This window comes from Diprion similis, chromosome 12 (genome assembly GCF_021155765.1).
Source record: "Diprion similis isolate iyDipSimi1 chromosome 12, iyDipSimi1.1, whole genome shotgun sequence".
Taxonomy (NCBI): domain Eukaryota; kingdom Metazoa; phylum Arthropoda; class Insecta; order Hymenoptera; family Diprionidae; genus Diprion; species Diprion similis.
Window position 1 is genome coordinate 13,612,714 of NC_060116.1, and position 19,944 is coordinate 13,632,657.

The 19,944-nt window shown below is 40.4% G+C and overlaps 6 protein-coding genes and 1 non-coding gene across 9 annotated transcripts in view; 3 read left to right on the top strand and 4 right to left on the bottom strand.

Annotated features, from left to right (window-relative positions):
- Window positions 1–9,658, top strand: part of LOC124412972 (colorectal mutant cancer protein) — a 46,951-nt gene extending 37,293 nt beyond the window's left edge. The window contains exons 4-14 of the mRNA XM_046893231.1: window positions 3,090–3,351; window positions 4,115–4,263; window positions 5,568–5,789; window positions 5,901–6,089; window positions 6,188–6,378; window positions 6,470–6,733; window positions 6,816–7,011; window positions 7,100–7,291; window positions 7,402–7,589; window positions 7,782–7,884; window positions 8,997–9,658. Coding sequence (XP_046749187.1) covers window positions 3,090–3,351; window positions 4,115–4,263; window positions 5,568–5,789; window positions 5,901–6,089; window positions 6,188–6,378; window positions 6,470–6,733; window positions 6,816–7,011; window positions 7,100–7,291; window positions 7,402–7,589; window positions 7,782–7,884; window positions 8,997–9,107 — 2,067 coding nt within the window. The 3' untranslated portion in view covers window positions 9,108–9,658. The remainder of the gene's footprint in view (window positions 1–3,089; window positions 3,352–4,114; window positions 4,264–5,567; window positions 5,790–5,900; window positions 6,090–6,187; window positions 6,379–6,469; window positions 6,734–6,815; window positions 7,012–7,099; window positions 7,292–7,401; window positions 7,590–7,781; window positions 7,885–8,996) is intronic.
- LOC124412986 (protein brawnin) lies at window positions 7,952–8,201 on the bottom strand. The gene has a single exon (XM_046893252.1). The coding sequence runs from the start codon at window positions 8,199–8,201 to the stop codon at window positions 8,028–8,030; it is 174 nt and encodes a 57-aa protein (XP_046749208.1). The 3' UTR covers window positions 7,952–8,027.
- LOC124412985 (small integral membrane protein 4) lies at window positions 8,257–8,526 on the bottom strand. The gene has a single exon (XM_046893251.1). It carries the CDS (start codon window positions 8,485–8,487, stop codon window positions 8,257–8,259), a length of 231 nt encoding a protein of 76 aa, XP_046749207.1. The 5' UTR covers window positions 8,488–8,526.
- A 2,777-nt stretch (window positions 9,659–12,435) lies between the features above and the next one.
- On the bottom strand, window positions 12,436–13,682 carry LOC124412984 (pre-mRNA-splicing factor SPF27). Its single transcript, XM_046893250.1, has 3 exons — window positions 13,502–13,682; window positions 13,146–13,411; window positions 12,436–13,008 (listed from the first exon to the last, which is right to left on the bottom strand). The coding sequence occupies exons 1-3, from the start codon at window positions 13,574–13,576 to the stop codon at window positions 12,609–12,611; spliced, it is 741 nt and encodes a 246-aa protein (XP_046749206.1). The 5' UTR covers window positions 13,577–13,682; the 3' UTR covers window positions 12,436–12,608.
- Window positions 13,683–13,901: 219 nt separating this feature from the next.
- On the top strand, window positions 13,902–17,341 carry LOC124412978 (60S ribosomal protein L4). Its single transcript, XM_046893240.1, has 8 exons — window positions 13,902–14,057; window positions 14,925–15,102; window positions 15,211–15,456; window positions 15,688–15,812; window positions 15,984–16,082; window positions 16,317–16,588; window positions 16,812–16,971; window positions 17,088–17,341. Exons 1-8 carry the CDS (start codon window positions 14,055–14,057, stop codon window positions 17,277–17,279), a joined length of 1,275 nt encoding a protein of 424 aa, XP_046749196.1. The 5' UTR covers window positions 13,902–14,054; the 3' UTR covers window positions 17,280–17,341.
- On the top strand, window positions 16,174–16,244 carry LOC124413724. Its single transcript, XR_006929898.1, has one exon. It is a non-coding gene; the product is annotated as a small nucleolar RNA SNORD18 (small nucleolar RNA).
- A 689-nt stretch (window positions 17,342–18,030) lies between the features above and the next one.
- The window catches only part of LOC124412981, an 81,530-nt gene continuing 79,616 nt past the window's right edge, over window positions 18,031–19,944 (bottom strand). For all 3 annotated transcript variants that reach the window (XM_046893247.1, XM_046893244.1, XM_046893248.1), the window contains exons 2-3: window positions 19,159–19,456; window positions 18,031–18,825 (exon numbers count right to left, since the gene is read on the bottom strand). In XM_046893247.1, the coding sequence (XP_046749203.1) occupies window positions 18,520–18,825; window positions 19,159–19,365 (513 nt within the window). In that variant the 5' untranslated portion in view covers window positions 19,366–19,456 and the 3' untranslated portion in view covers window positions 18,031–18,519. The remainder of the gene's footprint in view (window positions 18,826–19,158; window positions 19,457–19,944) is intronic.

Genomic DNA, 19,944 nt, shown 5'->3' on the forward strand with positions numbered 1-19,944 from the left:
AAAATTATTCATGCACCGAGTAAAGAGAACATCTCGCTGGATCTTTCCTTTAGTAGACCGCCGCCATTTTTCTAAGAACCACTGAAACCCCGTGCAAACAGTGAAGCTAGCACTGCATCCAGATACCAATATGGCGCTCTTAGTACCATATGACCTATGGCAAACACGGTATAAACGTGTCTTAGAAAAGTATACTTGCCATTTGAATGAGCCACCTACAGACACGTCGTGGCGATGCTTTTCCCGGCGCAATTACGTCCGTATGAAAGAGGAAGGGTAAAAACTTCCACTAAAGATCCACCAGTACTTTCTTGGCTCACACAATTCCAACCCCGCAACTGCAACTACGACGACCCAATCACTCTGTGACCCACATGGCGGACTCTTTCAACTACATCAGGGTCACTGGGGTCGAGGTAAAACGCTTCCCGAGGGATCGAAGCTACCGCGACCTCATTTCACTTCCGGTTCTCACGTCGACACAATGCGCCGAAGTCAAAGATGTGAATATTGCACCAAGTCCACTCTGGAATTGATGTCTTATATGTTTGCTACCGATTTTCGATGGTGCAGATTTTCAAAGTTGGAACAAGGAGCAAATCCTGCATCGATGGTAAACCCAAACCTGGACAAACGGCTCCGGAGAATGTCGAGTTCCGGTTTTCACAGTGTGCTTAAAGGTAAAGAGACAAGAGACACTCGCTTGCACTGCGTTTTAGTGTTGGAAAAACATGGACAGTACCTTTCTAGAAAGAATATGAAGGAAAAATTCCTCAGGCAATAATTCACTCTACAAATAGACAGTCATTGTGCCTAATTGTAAGGTGGGTAGGTAGCCACTATTATCAGTTGAATTATAGTCGCACTTAGGACTCTCGAGTTCAAAATATGGACAACTTGGCACGGAGTTGTACGCTGATCTGTACCGGGTAAGGGGAGAAGTCACCCGGTTTTTCCGTTACACTGTTCAACGTCTCAAGCTCTCTCTTGCACGACGACTTCTTCTTATGATTTTTCTTTTTCTTCTATTTCTTCACCGTTGCAAATGAATTACGACAGAAAGCAAGAAGCCAAGAAGGAGACGGTAAAAGAAGAAAAGAAGCTAAAGAACGGACGGTGATTTGTTGAGCAACTACACATTTGTACACCAAGCTCCTCTCCCCAAGCTCATCCAAACTCGATTCATCATACTTGGACAACATTCCATGAATCTTCTGCTCACTACGATTATCTTACTCTTCGGTTTTCCAAATGAGTTTCATCGCTATAATTCTATTGTGCAAAAAACGACATCTACCATACATCCTAATAATAATAATAACAATTCTCAGTGGAACACCAAAACGCCGAATGAGTATATCGTTTTATTGATTAATGATACAGGACTTATTATAACGCTACCACAAATTATCGTCGCGTTGGCATACATAATATGAAAATAATTCTCCACCTTACGAGGACGGACCGCAAGTTGGAACAAGTTTCGGACAAGGACTGACCCTGCAACGGGGTGGTGACATCACGCACTTTCTTCCGTCCGGACAGGATGGTGCTTCCGCACATGTTTTTCCTGGCAGATGAATGTACTCGTCGGCAGGAGCTGCGGTGGACGAAGTGATGGTTGTCATTATCAGGGCAACGCAGATCACGACCAGAAACGTCCAGTTTTCCATCCCCTTTCCACGCATCTTCAGAGATATATTCTGCAAGATGGAATTAAACAAACTTATGGTCCATGTGTACAATAACGACAAGTTTTAGTGGCACTCACTCACTTCAGAGAAGCAAAATGCGACTTACATGACGATGGACAAGCTTGAAATTTATCACTGATTCGCACTGTGCGTGTCGATCTCTCGGTTTTACCTGTCCGTTCGGTATGCCTCTTACAACTGGCCACGACTTATGACATAGACGAGTATATATACTCCTCCTTCTCTCTCCGCCGTCGACGACGACTTGGGGAGCGTATTTCCGGTGGTGATCGTCATCAGGTGATATTCACCGACCGTCACGGTCGACCGATACCAAGACCAAGGTCTCTCACGTGACTCGCTCTTTTCTATAGGGTGATCAAATGCGATTCTCCCAAAGAAATAAAAGCTTTTTACATGTACTTTTAATCACTTAACGAAGCTCAATTATTCAGTTTTGCGATGTCAAATTTATGGTGCTTAAATTCTTGTATAATATTAACTGCAGACCACTTTACTTACTCCACGATTGTATATTGTGAAAATTATGACAGTCTTATGCCTACGTATATTACGTTGAAAAAAATTACCCTAAGCCGGGTAAAATTTATAAGGGAGATTCATGTGGATGGATACTTTTTCGGTTACAACAGCTCGAATTTATGCCCATATTTATGTGTAATATGCACGTTAAGGCGTAGATTATATGGTTTTTTTTTGCAGTACTTGGTGTTGGACCGTTTTTATCTCAGGTGCATAAAGTCCACAGCTGCTCAAATTTAGCTCTGAAGTTTGCTAGCCTGAAGTACTCTAGGTTTCAAATTATGTTGTTATAGAAAACTGGTTGAAAATTGTAATCATGAACGTGAAACTAATTTTGGTGATAATATGACTTCGATCCTTGCCTATAGATCAATATTAGGTATGTAATTTGCACATTCGACACAAACAAAGTATGTACTCGAAAATTCGCATCTACTTCAAATAAATAAACGATTGAAAGAAGAAGAAAATAACAAAACGAAGCTGTGTATTAACGAGGTAGAAAAGAATTGAATAAAAAAAGTCTTTAGACGAATGTACCGCGTGAGGTCATTTTCGCCCAATTTAAGTGCGGTATATTTTTAAACTTAATTGGTTATCCTCTTGGGCCGCAGTTAGCTTTGAAATATGTGCTGCGCAATAAGTATTTTTTTCCAACTTCTCTATTTTTCTCCCTCCTCGACGTGCAGAATCTCATACTGTAAGATAATAATTATCACTCGAGAACGAGTAGAAGAGTAGGAAAAAAAACGAAGGAAGAAAAAAGAAATATTAAGAGACATGTACGGAATGGGATATTGCGTCATCTTTATAATATCACGATCCTTCGTGTTTTGCTTCTTTATGCTTCAGCTCCACGCGGCTGCTCTCTCCTCTCTACGGTCCGAGGTCTCCGAGCTTAATGCCAGGCTCGTTGCTGCCACCAGGGCGAGGGAAGCTTCGGACGCCGCTTTGATAAGGGCTGAAAGTCAGGCTGTCAGGGCGGAACAGAGGGCTGAACAACAGGCTGCCAGGCACGAGGAGAGACTCACTGAACTTCACTCAGTTATTGCCGAACTTGGGAGACAGCTGGAACGCCATCGGGCCACCGTCATCGCCGAGGAAGATGAGTCGGGTGAGTAATTCTGTTTTTTGCCTTTTATTTTTCTTCTTTCACTCATCAATCGTAAGAGTTTTGGTTTTTTTTCTTTGTTTTTTTATTTTGCACTTTATCGATGAAAAGTTTCTCTCTGCTCAATCGCGATGAGTTTATGGCAATGAAATTTTTTTAACCCTCCGTGTGAACATTTGTTCTTTTGTTCACCTTTTGAGTGTAGACTTTTTCAAAGTGTTTTAAGCTGGAGAAATTGGAAAAAATTGAGGGTTTCTTCACAAAGTGTTTTTTGACTACATTATCCAAAAGTTGATAGGCTCGAAGTTTTAAAGTATTGATCGTAAAAATTGGTATTCAGAAAACAACTGTTCTTTAAAGTCTCGAGAATTCATTGAAACCGTTTATCATGCTCTATGACTTTCTGATCTTCGTGAAACCGTTAAAGAAATGTTTTTACATCTCATGAAAAACGAAAAGAAGACTTTGTCCAAGTGATTCGGAATTACAAGAGAACGCAACTCTCCTCTCCTCATTCTCAGACTCAGTACTGTGATAGCAACAATTATTCGTCACATATTTACTCGACGCGTTATCCAACGATTGCCTTACACGACTCTTTCATTAGTTGTCAATTCGCAAAATCATTAAGAAAAAAAAAAAAAACATTCCGTCGAGGAACTGGCAATCGGGCAGTCAAATCGACGGCATGGAGGATGGCCACGTGGTTAACGAGGCAATTAATGCGGTGTGGGATTGTAATTGTTGTTATTATTATTATTTTAAGAAATCGAGACAAGCCGAGATGCCGAAGGATCAATTACGAACCCCGTTGAGGAGAGCGAAGGCGGAGGAGACCTCCACGGGGACGGTGACCGAACCCTTGGCGACGCGGATTCCAGTTGTTGCGGTGAAATTGAACACCGTCCGACGGAGGTAAAAGATCGTACGATATACAACTCCATCTCCATTTTCTCCCGGATGTTTTCCTTTTCCATCCATCTTTATTATACGCTCGATACTTCTCGTCTAATGTTCGTGGACGTGTATCGTTTCACAAACCGGCAGCATCTCGACTTTCTTATAAATAATACTTGACCATGCATATTAGGATTCAAAAGAGTCGAGCATCCGTCGTTCACCAACCACACCGAACACTGCAGTCTTCTTCTTATTCCTCTTCCTCCTCCTCCTCATCCTCGTGACTCCCCATCGCCTTGGTATATTATACATGCAATGCAGGAATCGTGCCGATTACCATCTGACTCCTGGAAAGACGAAAGGGTTTATTGCCTTGAGGTTCTCCTCCCGCTTCAGGGTGTGTTCCATGAGATGGGCGTGAGATGGTTAATTGCGAGGTGAGAAGGGGTTAATTGTAAGGAAGAAGAATAATTATCCACAAGTTATTCAAGCTAATTAGGCGCAGCGCTGCGGTTGAATAGACTCCCAGATTATGATTATTATTATCATGATGATGATGATGATGATTATGATTATGATGAAGACGCAGAAGGATTTCTCTTAAAATCTAATAACATGCCAGCGAGATAAAGTTGATAGATGAATATATGAGTGGAATGATAAAAGATGAATATGAAAAAATTATGGAATTCTCGCCTCTCGGCTCTTGCGAACGGTTGTTACAAACGTCTGCAGCATAAATATCGTGTATAGAAAACGTACATACCACAACCATCGTGGATGGTCAATTTAACGTAATTCAATGTAATTTCATTTCTTCTAAAGCATAGTTATTACGGAACATTACTTGTATTACGTATAGAAAATATACCGTCGTGAAATGTTGCCGCTGCTGTTGCTGCTGCAGAATTGCGATCGAAACAGCCTGCCATTTGAAACGCGGGCGGCTAATCTTAAAGCCTGTTAAACAACTGCGGGCTTCACACACCCTCGATCGTTCCTTCGGCGTGCAATAACGATGAAAACAATGGCGCGAAAAAAATCCTAAATACCGAGGATAATAATAAAGTATATAATCTTCTATTATCGCAGGCTTTGAACGCTTTTTTTCTTTTTCTTATACCGCGTAGTATATTTTTTGCTTGAATATCTTTCGGTGCACGAAGAGTTTTAGTACCGTATACTTTATTATTTAAAAACGTTCTATCGATATTGCCGAGGTACACCTTTTGTCTCGACTCCATTTTCTTTCTACTAAATGAGCGAGACGAAACATTGCAAAAGAAAATAATGATAAATAATACGAAATGAAATCGCAGAACGGGAGGGAAACCTTGGAGAGTCCAGCTGCTCTGCCGACTCCAGAACCGACCCAGCAAGCCGCCTCTTGTCAGAGCGTCGCCGTTGCTGCCCTCCAGGACGAGGTGAACGCCTTGAAGGCGGAAATTGCCAGCTTACAGGCTCAACTGGCTCAGTGCAAAAGTCAGGGCCAAAACAATTTACCTGCGACGCGTAGCGACTCGCCTCGACGTGACATGAGGGTAAGTTCGCGAATTAAGGATGTCTGTATAATTCTTGTTTACCCGCGAAGAAGAAGAAGAAGATTCACGGCGTCGATTGGTTCGTTCTTATTTATATTTACGCTTTCCCAGGTACGTAGAAACACGAGCTCACCGGAACCTCTTACTGCTCCTTGTTCGCCGTTGTTGCCTCCTCTTCAAACGCCACCAGCGAAAACCGTCTCCAGAGAAGAAGCCCCGGTCTTAAAGATGGCTGAGAGAGTGCGGCTTAAGCGTACGGACGAAAGGCACATCACTGGACCCGACATCACGAACCTTGGTGTAAGGCCTCTCAGAGGAGCGTTTTGTATCAGTTACGATGCATGCCACGGAACGCCGAGTCATTGGTGTTTTATTTCATAATTACGTCAATTCCACAGGTGTGCTCTACCATGGTGGCCGAACATCTGGTCTCCGATCTTATGGAGCAGTCAAACTTGCAGGAACTTAACGGATCCGAAAAGCAATTCGAAGTTGAAACGGAGAGGCTGAACAGCAGGCTGGAACATGCGAGAGCTAACAACGCCGTTCTTGCGCTTACACTTCACGAGAGTAAAGCTCAGTGTGATAGGTCCGTGATTTAGAATCATTGGAATCAGTTTCTCTCGCATTTATCTACTACGAGCAATTCTTTTACAAACCTTTATTTTCTGACCTTCCAGGCTCAGCCTATTAGTCGGAAAATACGAATCTAATGCCACTGCGCTTCGGCTCGCATTATCCTACAGTGATCGAGCTATTGAAGCTTACGATGTTCTTGTGGCTTTACTAGAGAGCGAAATTGCTCTGTCTACGGATCGCAGCAATATTACTATCGACAATAGAAGGATTGCTGAAAATGTTGCTTACCACGTGTTGAACAGGCTGGAAAACGACTGCGCAGCCTTAGGGGCGCCCTGGGAGGATAGCATGGTCTTATCCGACGAGTACGTTTTCTTTTAACGTCAAATTCGTGAGGTAAATGCGAGTTGCTGCTGGTGATGACCGTTTTTTTCTATTCTCGTACAGTTCGGAAGTAACTTGGGGCATCGAGGAAGAGAAAAGACTCAGGAGACACATCAACAGAATGAAATCGGATCGGGCGATGGTCAGATCCACTGCTGTTGAATTGGAAAGTGTTCATGCCGAACCTCTGAACTCGAAGAACACTATCTCACTATCCGAGGCTAGGAAATTGGATTTAGAAACTGCGGTACTGATGCAGGTGCGCTGACGAACGTTTAATTCTTTACCGCGTTTTTATGATTTAGTAGATTCGTCAATCTTAACACATATCTACTCAATATGTCTAGGAATTAATGGCAATGAGAGAGGACAAGGCTGAGCTTAGAGCGAGAGTTTTTTTACTCGAAAAAGAACGGGCAACTATTGAACTTAAACTGGGTGTTCAAGATACACAAATCGCCGCTCAGTATGCAGCTATATTACATCTTCAGGAACAGCTCAGAGATATGGAAGCTATGCCGGCGATTGTGGCTAACAAGGTACGCTGCTACTTATTGAAACGACGGTACTTTAAAGCTCCCCCGTACTTTTTCGCTTTACTGTCGAGAGTAAGTAAATGTAAAAATATAAATTCCTCTCTATACGATAGGATCACGTCGTGAGCGACAACGAGAGCGAAGGTATAGAGTCGGAGTTGATAGAAGCGCTTGGAAGAGAAGCCAGGTTAAAAGATCGTCTCCAAGAACTTGTATCAACGTTTGACAAGGTTTACGCTAATCTTGATCTCCGACATCTTCAGTCCGACGAGCTTGTCAAGGATTTGAAACGTGCTAATGGGTAATAACAAATAGACTCCAAAATATGGCGTGCGATAATATATTTCATTGACAAGTTATCCCAGTCATTTTCCCAGATGTCGATAGTCTAAAATATTTGTGCGAATTTTTTTCAAATGTTTTCGTTCCATCAAAGTATTTATGGCACCCTGTTTACTTACAAAATCAATTTTATTTTCGTCTCTCATCTCAGAGCTCTAGTACAATCGATGGAGAAGTCTAAGAAAAAGTATCAATCGAGGCTCAAAAAGCTGGAACAACAGATGCTGGAAATGGTGGAAAGACACGCGGCACAGGTAAGGGAACGAGAGCTGGTTTTTTAAGTAAATTAAACACGATTCATATATGTATGTGTATATTTATTTATATATTTAGATGTTTAAGCATTATATGATTCTACAAAAGATCTTGACGTACAATGATGCGAGATAAGTTGGAATTAACTTCTCCCCTTTCGCTCCTTCAGTTGTTTCTCATATTCCTGTTCTATCAGTATATTCAAGTCGTCTAGAGGCTTGTAGAAGTAATGAACCGTCTGTGCGCCGGCTAACATTGTAAGCATAGCGACGGCGGTATAGCTAAGATAGCGAGACCAGGAAACTCCAGCAGGCATTTTCTTTAGGCGAACTTGTTTCGGAACGTATTGAGTTTTGCTCTTTTCTATCGCGTTACGTTTGCAGTTGTGCTAGCTTCTTCTCTACCGCCTCTTCGATTCGCCGCTTTTTAAAGGTTTTGTAAAAGTTAACTTCACCGACGTGCCAGTTTATCATGGAAAACTCGAGTGCTGCACCGAGGACAAAAAATATCGGCAAAAATCTGTACACACCGAATAACTTTTTACCCGGCCACTTATCGAACACCGTGCCGATTAAACTACGCCTTGCTCGTTTTAACAACATTTACGAGCATTGATCTCTGCAGCACTATTCACAGCAGACGACTTGCGGCCATCTTGAATATCCATGTTACGTCAGCCGCGAAGTCCTACCAAGATTCGAGATATGCGCACTATGCAATGCGCATGCGTCTATCTTGTTCATTAGATGGCGGTTAACAAATCATCGGTATTACAGATTCCCTCATATCCATATTTTTGAAAATCGAAATAAAAATTTTAGTATAACGATTGAGTAGACGATGCAAGATTGTGATTCCAGAGTTTTCTCAAAGCTTTGGGAATACAATTTACTTATTTGAGTAGAAAAAATTAATCCTTTTGCACGATTGTCAAGAAATTACGATATATGATTACGACATTAGTCCACCTAGAATAAAATATTTTCTCCGATAATCGAATTCTCCCGGAAATTTATCGGTTTTTTCTCCAAGGGAGGACAACACTCTGTATTTCACACTGAATTCTATATGTAGATCAATGGTATTTCATGATGAATTTCATTGCTTTCAGGTCAGGTCGTTGAACCAGCGCATAGCAATGTTGGAAGAAGAGTCGTCCGGGTACAAGGGAACATTGCCGTTGCAATCGCAAAGTTCGGGAGCTAGCGAAACTTCGTTGTGACATACGAGTAGATAATCGAAGTAATTGATACTTATTAAAACGAGTATTTTTTAATACTTTTTTCCTATCGTCAGTGATCAGCGCGATCGCGGCGGATTGAATCTATGTATTTTTTTACTTGAGAAAAAAAGAAGAATATTAATGATAATAATTACCTGAATGTAATTGCCCGGCTAAAACCGCTTTGTAATTATTATATATTATTTTGACGTAACGTATTTATTAGTTAATTATGACAGCTAATTATCGCTATCGTTAATAAAATAGAAAATTGCATACCGCGCGTACTTGCGTCGATACTTGCGTAATTTGAACATACGGTAGATCTGTGGATGATTGTGACTACGTCGCAAATCAAAAAATGCTTTTTCTCACGAAACAACTTCTCATTATCTCATATACATAGTATATATAAATGTATACATATACACTACTACTGAATAATTACAAAATATTAGTTAGTGATTTTGATTTGTAAATATGTATATTGTAGGCATACTCGAAGCGTGATAAATGTAGACTACGGTTAAATAAAACGTGCTTTATAATAAGTCTGTTCCCTGTACTTGAGATCAGCCGGCATGAAATCGTCTGAAATGAAAACACAATCGCTAAATTTTTCAAAAGTGCCGGCATCTACTGGAAAATATTTTGTGAAGCTTTATCTAGATTGAATATTCATAAAATGTGGATAAACTAAATTTCTGAAATTCATTCACAACTATATTCTGGAAAAATTACGAATAATAAATACCCTGATTCACAATCACTAGAACGTATCGGAATCGAAAATTATAAAATTCGTGAGTGATAATTGGTATCTTGCTTACACATCAAATTCTTTTACAGTGTCGCGACAATCATCAGTTGTCATTTCATCACGCAGGTTGGGGTTCCCTACATTGTAGACTCCATTGCCATTGTCTCAGTGGCAAATAGACTCCAAAATACGGCGTGCGATAATATATTTCATTGACAAGTTATCCCAGTCATTTTCCCAGATGTCGATAATCTAAAATATTTTTGCAAATTTTTTTCAAATGTATTCGTTCCATCAAAGTATTTATGGCATCCTGTTTACTTACAAAAACAATTTTATTTTCGCCTCTTATCTCAGAGCTCTAGTACAATTGATGGAGAAGTCTAAGAAAAAGTATCAATCGAGGCTTTTTAAGCTGGAACAACAGATGCTAGAAATGGTGGAAAGACACGCGGCACAGGGAAGGGGATGAGAGCTGGTTTGTGAAGTAAATTAAACATGATTCATATATGTGTGTGTGTGTGTATATTTATTTATATATTCAAATGTTTGAATATTACATGATTCTACGAGATCTTGACTTACAATGATACAAGGTAAATCGGAATTAAGTTCTCTCCTTTTGCTCCCTCAATCGGTTCTCGTTTTCTCGTTTTATCCGCGTATTTGAGTCGTGTTCGTTACGTCGAGGATTAGGGTAGAAGTAACGAACGGTCCGTTGGCCGGCTGTCATTGCAAACATATACAAGCAGATGTACTGGAGGTGGTGACGAAATCCGGCTCTGGCAGGCATTTTCTTTGGCCCACTTGTTTCGGTCTTCGGAACGTATTAACCTGTCAACCTGGGAGGTTAACCGGGGATAAGCATATGTCCTACCCGTACACGCTATTCTTTACGTTTGACGTATTTATACGTCCCGCACGGTTAACAGGTTAAGTTTTCTTCTTTTCTAGTGCGTTACATTGGTTACGTTCGCTTATATGGTAGCTACTTCTTTAGCACCTCTTCGTTTCGCCGCTTTTCAGACACTTGGTAAGAGTAAGAGTTGACTCTAGCCTCGTATTGGCGTATACTGTAATACTCCAATGCTGCACCGAGAACAAAACATATCGCTGTGCGTTTGTACAGACTTAATATCTTTGCGTCCGAAAAATGATCGATCACCTTGTCGATGAAATTACGCTTTGGGTGTTTGAACAACATTTGCGAGCACTGATTTCGGCAACATTAATACATTTTTGTTCTAGGCATTAATACTCACAGCCACTCAACTCAAAAAAAAAGGAGGCGCACAGTTAGCCAAATGCATTATACTATACCAACTGGAACGATCATTCTATAGCTTGGTATACGGCTGGCTTGCCGGCGAAAGAGAGGGCTAAAGGTACAAGTGTTGTCACTTTCGCACGTCAGACAGACTTTCAAAAAGACTTGCGGCCATCTTGAATATCCATGTTGCGTCAGCCGCGAAGTCCTACCAAGATTCAAGATATGCGCACGATGCAATGCGCATGCGTCTATCTTGTTCATTACAAGGCGGCTAACAAATCATCGGTATTCAAGATTCCGTCATATCCATAATTTTCAAAATCGAAATAAAAATTTTAATATAACGATTGTGCAGAGTATGAACAATTGCGATTTCAGAGTTTTCTCAAAGTTTCGAGAATACAAATCACTTATTTGAACGGAAAAAATAATCCTTTTGCATGAATTCATGATGAATTTCATTGTTTTCAGGTCAGGTCATTAAACCAGCGCATAGCAATATTATAAGAGTCGTCCGGGTACAAGGGAACATTGCCGTTGCAATCGAAAAGTTCGGGAGCTAGCGAAACTGCGTTGTGACATACGAGTAGATAATCGAAGTAATTGATACTTATTAAAACGAGTATTTTTTAATACTTTTTTTTCCTATCGTCAGTGATCAGCGCGGTTGCGGCGAATTGAATATATATATTCTTTCACTTCAGAAAAAAAGAAGAATATTGATGACAATAATTACCTGAATGTAATTGCCCGGCTAAAACCGCTTTGTAATTATGATATATTATTTTGACGTAACGTATTTATTAGTTAATTATGACAGCTAATTATCGCTATCGTTAATAAAATTGAAAATTGCATACTGCGCGTCCTTGCGTCGATACTTGCGTAATTTGAACATACGATAGATCTGTGGATAATTATGACTACAGCGCAAATCAAAAACTGTTTTTTCTCTCGAAACAACTTCTCATTATCTCATATACAGAGTATATTTAAATTTATACATATACACTACTACTGAATAATTATAAAATATTAGTTAGTGATTTTGACTTATAAATATATATATATACATATATATATATTGTAGGCATACTCGAAGCGTGATAAAAGTAGATTACGGTCAAACAAAACGTGCTTTATAATAAGTCTGTTCTCTGTGTCCTCAGATCTTCCAGCACAAATCGTCTAAATGCAATATCAAATTTTTTCATAAGATGTACTCGCATTGACTGGAAAATATTTTATGAAGCATTATCTAGATTGAATATTCATAAAATGTGGGTCAACTAAATTTCTGAAATTCGATCATAACTTTATTCTGAAAAAATGACGAATAATAAATACCCTGATTCACAATCACTAGAACGCATCGGAATCGAAAATTATAAAATTCATCAGTTATAATTGGTATCTTGCTTAGACATCAAATTGTTTTATAGTGTCACGACAATCGTCAGTTGTCATTTCATCACGCAGGTTGAGGTTCCTCCATTGTAGACTCCATTGCCATTGTCTCAGTGGCGTTGTCTCCAGGAATATCAGGTTCCTGTTCTTCCCTAGGGACATCGCCAACCTCTCCACCGTTGCTTTTTAAATATTTATTGCGGTGTATCTCTTCTTCAAGGTGAACACAGGCTTGTTCGATTTCATAATTTTTAGATACCAATCCCACCCATTGAGCCTCCAAAGCTCTCAACTTCTCGCCACCTTGGGTTTGCATGGATTTCCTCTGCCAGTTTACTTCCTGGATTGTTTTTCTCAATCCCTGAAGCTGTTTCTGCGCCTGCGAAACCAACTGCATCAGAACTTCCAAGTAACACTTCCAGGCCTCACAGCCGTATTCCATCATCAGCTCCAAATTACAGATTCTATTCAAGTAAGAAATGTTTATTTTTATTTTTCAATAATGGAATTTGTAATGATACCGAAATATTTAGGTGATGAACAACTGTCATACAAGAGTATGTATCAAGTCTTCCCAATTGCCTACAAGTAAATAACTTACCGTGTAGCCTGATGTTCGAGCTGAGCCATGCTATTTTCCACACTCTCGTTCCAAGCAGCTATATCATTCATTTTCCCAGGAGGGGGAGGTGGGAGTTCGTACCGTTTCATGCTAAGTACTTCCATTGGAAGGCGGGATTGGAGCCTCTCAAATTCGTGTTTGATCACAGGTGTTTCAAAGGCATTTATATTAAGAGGTGGCAGGTGTTCCAAGTAATTTTTTGTCGGTCTGTACCGACGCGTTTCTTCCTCGACCATCGCCAAAGCCTGAAATACAACATTAGAACGTAACCTCAAAAATGAAAACTACATAAACAATTAATTCACACGGTCACGCTCACGAATATCATCTCTCACCGCTTCTCTAACTCCAGGCTCGTCATATCCTTGATCTATATACGGCAAAGCGTCCACAACTACTTCGCCTGCCATTATTTCTACTGTGACTACTGCTTCGTACTTATAATTTTTTAGGCTAACCGAAATCAAACGCGATCGAACTAAACAAATGTCAGTGACGTGTTGACGTTCATTGGCCGGATTCCGTTTGGACACTAGTGGGAACCCCGTGCCCAGTGAATCGCTGCGTTGCCAACATGAGACTTGACCAAATCGGTTGTTTATTGTAATAGCGACAATTTCTGGGTACAATCATTCACTGAGAATCATACTCACTGAACGAAATCGTTACGCATTTGCAGTTTTCTTTCAATTACTCCCTTTTCGTGCGACTTTACCCAGATTTTGAATAATCGCGGGGTAGTCAACCTTGCGAGTCGAACTTTGGCGCATGCGCAACATGAACTTGATCAGCTTCCGCCCTCCTTCTTCTTCCTTTATGGCCAGGCGAGGCGTGCAAGCAGCCTGGTTGGTGTTTTGCTAATGAATTGAAAGTTGTAGACTCGTCAAGATGGTAAGAAACTCAGAATCTAAATGCTATTTCGCGTACAGTTACCGCTAGTTAATTACCAGTTTCAGTCACATCCCAATTTGCAAAGGAAATCAAAGATATCAGTCGAAATGCAGTGCCGTGTGTTGTCGACCACGTGTAAAATCCCCTCAATGTTACATCTAACTTCACCGTTATGCATCAGGCATCGTCGGAACTTATCAGAGTGTGCAGTGCTTCCCCAAATATTCGTGTATTCGTGTATATCTTGAATTCGTATTCTAAGAGTATCTCCTCTTAGGTTAGAAACTTGCCCCTCGGTCACCGCCGCCGCCATCGCCGCCATGTGCATGTCATCAGATTTCACCGGATAATTCACCCGACATGTCGCGTTCTTACAACTCCAATCGCCCATGAAGTCGCGGTTTGCATTCGCAGTTTCAAAAATCACCCAACTGCAGAAATCGATCGAAATCGGAATACCGTGATTTTCTTATCTCATAATCGGGTTTCGCACTTTCCATCAAACCCATCAATTTTGCTTACATTAAGTGAAGTCAACCTGCGTGTAGCGCCTTCACGTATTTCTCAATACTGCAGCACGCTGTTGTTTCATTTGATTCTCAACCGTGTGTTAGTTAACTTACCAATGATTATAATCCTGATTTTGTCAAAGAAGTATTGAATAATGCACATGAGTTCAATGCTGATGAATCCGTCTTATACAGTCAACTAGTTCGAGATGAACATTTCGGTTAGATAAAGATCTCTGATTCTTTGCAGCATGTCGGTTTGGTATTTGTTGATAATATTCACTTAGAAAACTATTTACATTTGGCAATGAGCCAAAATCATGTTTAATATAAAACGTGTGTTTTTTTTCTATTTCAGTCGTTATCATCAGCGCGTCCACTTATTACTGTGTACAGTGAGAAAAATGAACCTAGCGGAGAGACAATCTCTCTTCCTTCAGTGTTCAAAGCACCCATCCGACCCGATGTCGTGAACTTTGTCCACCAACAGATGTCAAAGAACAGTCGTCAGCCGTACTGTGTATCTAAAGAGGCTGGTGAGTTGTTCAACCAATTGAACATAAAAAAAACTCGATATCACTCACGTTGTACAAAACAAAAGTTCCTCACGAAAAATTCTATGAATTGTTAATCTTGTGCCACAGGTCATCAAACTTCCGCCGAATCATGGGGTACTGGTCGTGCCGTTGCACGTATCCCACGTGTCCGTGGAGGAGGTACCCACCGTTCCGGTCAGGGTGCGTTCGGTAACATGTGTCGTGGAGGTCGCATGTTTGCGCCAACCAAGCCATGGCGCCGCTGGCACCGACGCATTAATGTGAATCAGAAACGCTATGCCCTTGTTTCTTCTATCGCTGCTTCTGGTGTACCAGCCCTCGTTCAATCCAAGGGTAGGTTTGTTTTATTGAAAACTTTGGTTAACTGGTGTAAACATTCAGCTGTTTTGTGCGAATATAATTTTTTGTTACCTATACCTTGTGATGAATTACTTTTGGTCTGTGTTGCTGATTTGCCACTGATTTCATTCTTATTGTACTGATTTTTTAGTTACCGTATTAGGTATCAATAATTCTTATTGCGTTTTGTAGTGTACTGATATTTTTGTTCGTTATTCTGTGCAGGTCACATGGTGCAGGAAGTTCCAGAATTCCCGTTGGTTGTTTCTGACAAAATCCAGGAATACAATAAGACCAAGCAAGCCGTGATCTTTTTGCGCCGCATTAAGGCCTGGAATGACATTCAAAAGGTTTGTTTCAGTAGTTAATGCAGACGCTTATGATATCTATAATAAATTCCAACATTATGTCCTGTCATTCTGGTAGTAATAATAACTATCATCAACGAAATTAAGAACGAATGCGTGGCTTACTTTTAAACAACTCCAATTCATCTAATATTACGTTTTTCAATAACCTAGGTTTACAAATCCCAACGTTTCCGTGCTGGCAAAGGTAAAATGCGTAACCGTCGTCGTATTCAACGCCGTGGACCTTTGATCATCTACGGACAAGATCAGGTGAATATGGTGTCCTGGAAAGAGGTCTTCGAAAAATTTCACGAAATAAACTCAAAACTTGAACTGATATGCCATTTCAAGTCTACATAAAATCGAATGATGATTCAACTTTTGGTCCGTGTTTATGAATGTCACTGATTTCTATTCAAAAGTCCTGACGAAATTGAGTTTCTACTTTTCTACACAAAAACTTTGAACAGTTGAGCTAAAATATGTCAATTCATTCATTTTCAGGGACTACGTAAGGCTTTCCGCAACATCCCAGGTGTAGACCTGATGAACATCAACAAACTGAACCTGCTGAAGCTGGCACCGGGTGGCCACGTTGGTCGTTTCATTATCTGGACGAAATCCGCTTTCGATCAGTTGGATGCTTTGTACGGTACATGGCGCAAAGAGTCCCAGTTGAAGGATGGTTACAATCTACCATTCCCCAAGATGGCAAACACTGACCTTGCCAGGCTTCTCAAGTCCGACGAGATCCGCAAGGTCCTTAGGGCTCCAAGGTACTTAGAATGCTATTTACAATTAACTGTAAATACTCGAAAAAAAAGGAATCGGGGTAATTTAAATCATTTCTGATGAAATAAAAATGATGATACTATTGGTCCGTGTTGCTGAATGACAGTGATATCAACTTTCCAATACTGAAGTATTTGCTAATACGACGGTAGCGCATTGATTCAAATTTTCGAACGTTAGTCAAGTTTAATTTTCGTAAAATTACAGAAAGAAGGTTGTACGTGCCGTTAAGAAGCTGAACCCCCTGAACAATACGCGTGCTATGTTGCGTCTGAACCCCTACGCTGCTGTATTGAAACGCAGGGCTATTCTGACCGCCAACAAACGTCAATTGGCGAGGGATCTTTTACTGGCTGAGAAACGAGGAGTGAGTCATTCGTTTTTTGTGCAAAAACGCAATTAATAAGAGTTGGAACGAAAGTTTCAAAAGGTAAAATTTATCTTGTGATTGTTAATTACTGATGTTGCTTCTTTTTGCCGCAGATCAAGCTTTCCCCGAAGTCGACTATCGCGAAAAGACAGAAAACTCTGGAGATTCGTAAGAAGCAAATCTTGAAAGCGAAGGCGGCGAAACCGAAAAAGCCGAAAGCGCCAAAGGCAGCCAAACCCGCGGCGAAGGCGGCTGCACCCGCGCCTGCTAAAGTAGCGGCTAAGCCAGCTCCAGCTAAGAAGTGAACAGTGTAAAAATTGTTGACCTGTGACCTTTTATTTTGACCGAATAAAGCCGATGGAAAACATTTTCTATTTATAATTCACTTATATTGTACAATCATCATGTCAATTTATTTATCAAAGTAGGTACTTCTTTTTTAGAGGTGCACGCAAAAATATTGTGTCTCCTTTGAAAACTTCGACCGATACTTTGAGCGCGTTCGCCTCTGGAGGAATTAGGAAATTGAAGTTTCGGACCAGCTTCGTGCCGTCCACTTCGTGCATTTTTATGTTCAAAATCTCTTCTGTAGCCAAAGCTGCTGCACCTACTTTCAATCCCTCTACTTTGATCTCCGCCTGGACACGAAACGCTCCGTTAATTTATTTCATTCTCAGAAAATTAACGGGACGGCGAGAAGCTGTTTTTTTACCGCATAATATTCTCGATCGTCTATCGTGTATATATCCGGGACTTTATTGAATTTAAAACTAGTCCTGACACCGTCCATCTTCATTTCGAGGTTTATGTAATCATACTGTTTGAAAAAGTAAGCATTTTCTTGACAATGATGAGGCAACTTATCCATTACTACGTGAATTTCTATTCCTTATAAATTTCACTCAACGGTCCAAGAAGGAAAGACGCCCAACTACCTTGAGTGATGATTTACCATTGAATAAAGTCCAACCTCGAAGAACAAATTAATTGACTGCTTATACTGTAGATTGTCAACCTTTTTTTACACCTTGAAGTTTGGTACTTTAAGTGAAATAGATAATTTCCAGAATTTCAACTTGGTTTTATATTTACACCCAGTATATTATGACGAAAAATAAGATACCTATACATATTTATACTTGATACATGAAACTTATTTCGTGGACAATAAATTCCCACGTTGTATGCTTACAACCTCAATTAGTGCTAAATAATCATGTATTTATAGATCATTCCTAATTTGTCATGATTTCCAGAATGTCCTACGTCGGATATTTTTCAGGTACAAGCTGTGCGCAGAGAACCGCTCAAAAGTTAAACGTCGCAATAAGTATTTCCATGTAAAAAAATAGGACTCATGTAAATTCAAATTTCAACCAAGTATTGAATTTTACAAGTGTGAAAATTTGATAACGACTTTTCATCCTATCATTCTTCGCAGGGATCACCCGACACTTCATTTTTATTATGAATAATGGATCAGGACCCGGGAGGAACCACCCGGCGATGAAGGAGGGGAAAAGCACACAACTTTTACACTCAACACTATCCGTAGCTGCGATTCTTGCTCTTGGACACCTTTTGCAGAGGCGCAGTTAGGGTCAGGAGCCTCTGCTTGTTATCCATGACTGCACGCATTTGGTCGCCGTCTACAGATTTCGGTATAAAAAAATTCTCCGAGTGTTTTATTGACATTTTCACAAGATCCCCCAGGGCCGACTTTTCCAGTATATCGGGTAGCTCGTGGGCGAGTTCCCCCAGGGACCGCTGTGCTGATACCCTCAGGTTATCGTCTTTCACGGTGATCTTGATAGACGACATGTCTATCTCTGGGGCCAGCAGAAGTTTTGCCTGTTCACGCAATACAAATTCATATCTAATTTGTCACGAAACAATTTTATCTTAATGTGACTTTCGGACGTTAATTCTCAAATTTGTAACTATGGATAAGATTTCTTACAGAATATTATCGAATTTACTCTATTTCAAATCTTCCAAAGATTGATTTAGGCAGAAAACCCAGCACAAAGAGATTCGCAATCGTTGACCACGTCCCATGTTTTTTGATTGAATTAAAATTCAAGTTTTCGGTTCAAATCGTTTGTTTTCCTCAATATTGTGAAATTTTTTTTTTTTTTTGCATTGATAACGAAACGTTGTTTCCAGAAAATAATTAAAGCGCACCTCGTATAAATTGTCGCTTCCCAAACCGGAATTGAGTATTTGCATCACATAACCGGGTCCCGGTAGCTTGACGGGTATTTTCACCAAATCCATGTTGGAAGAACGGACATTTTCTGTCGATTTATTGCATTCGAGACATGACCTGCAACCGCACCCTTCGCCGCAGTCCCCTTCGCAATTTGTGCATTCTGCACCTTTCCGGTACATCCTGAGGTGTACCTATTGATACCGTGACGCCTATAAGGCTTCCTCCGTTGTCCGTCCTGCAGCTTCTCCAGCTGTCTTGTTCTTTTTTAATCTGCAGATAACAAGAACAAGTACATATGATGTATAAGACCCGCTTTGTTACTTTTCAGCTGATCCGTCATCCGTCCCTCGGTTCGGATTTTTAACCCGCCGATTAAAGTAGCTGCGATTTTTTAGGTATCACAAAATTCGTTATTTCGAAGGGTTGAACTTTTATTCCGCGATCAGCGATCGGATCGATCAATCCAACGACTTTAGAAAAAAATGGCATTCTCCCTAAGAATTATGAAACGTATGGGAACTTGTTAACGGATACATGATTCGAGGGATCACATTTTCACTACGACGAGGGGAGAGAAAAAATACGAAACGAAGATCAAAAATTGACGTTTGCGATTACTTTTTGCCAAAGATAGAAACTGCGAGGACCTTTAAAAATTCGCGAACCCCATTTTCTTATCATTTTTCAACAGAATCGTATAGTCATTAATCTGCTTCCTATTGAAAACATGTTTAAAAAACGAGATAAGAAATCAATAT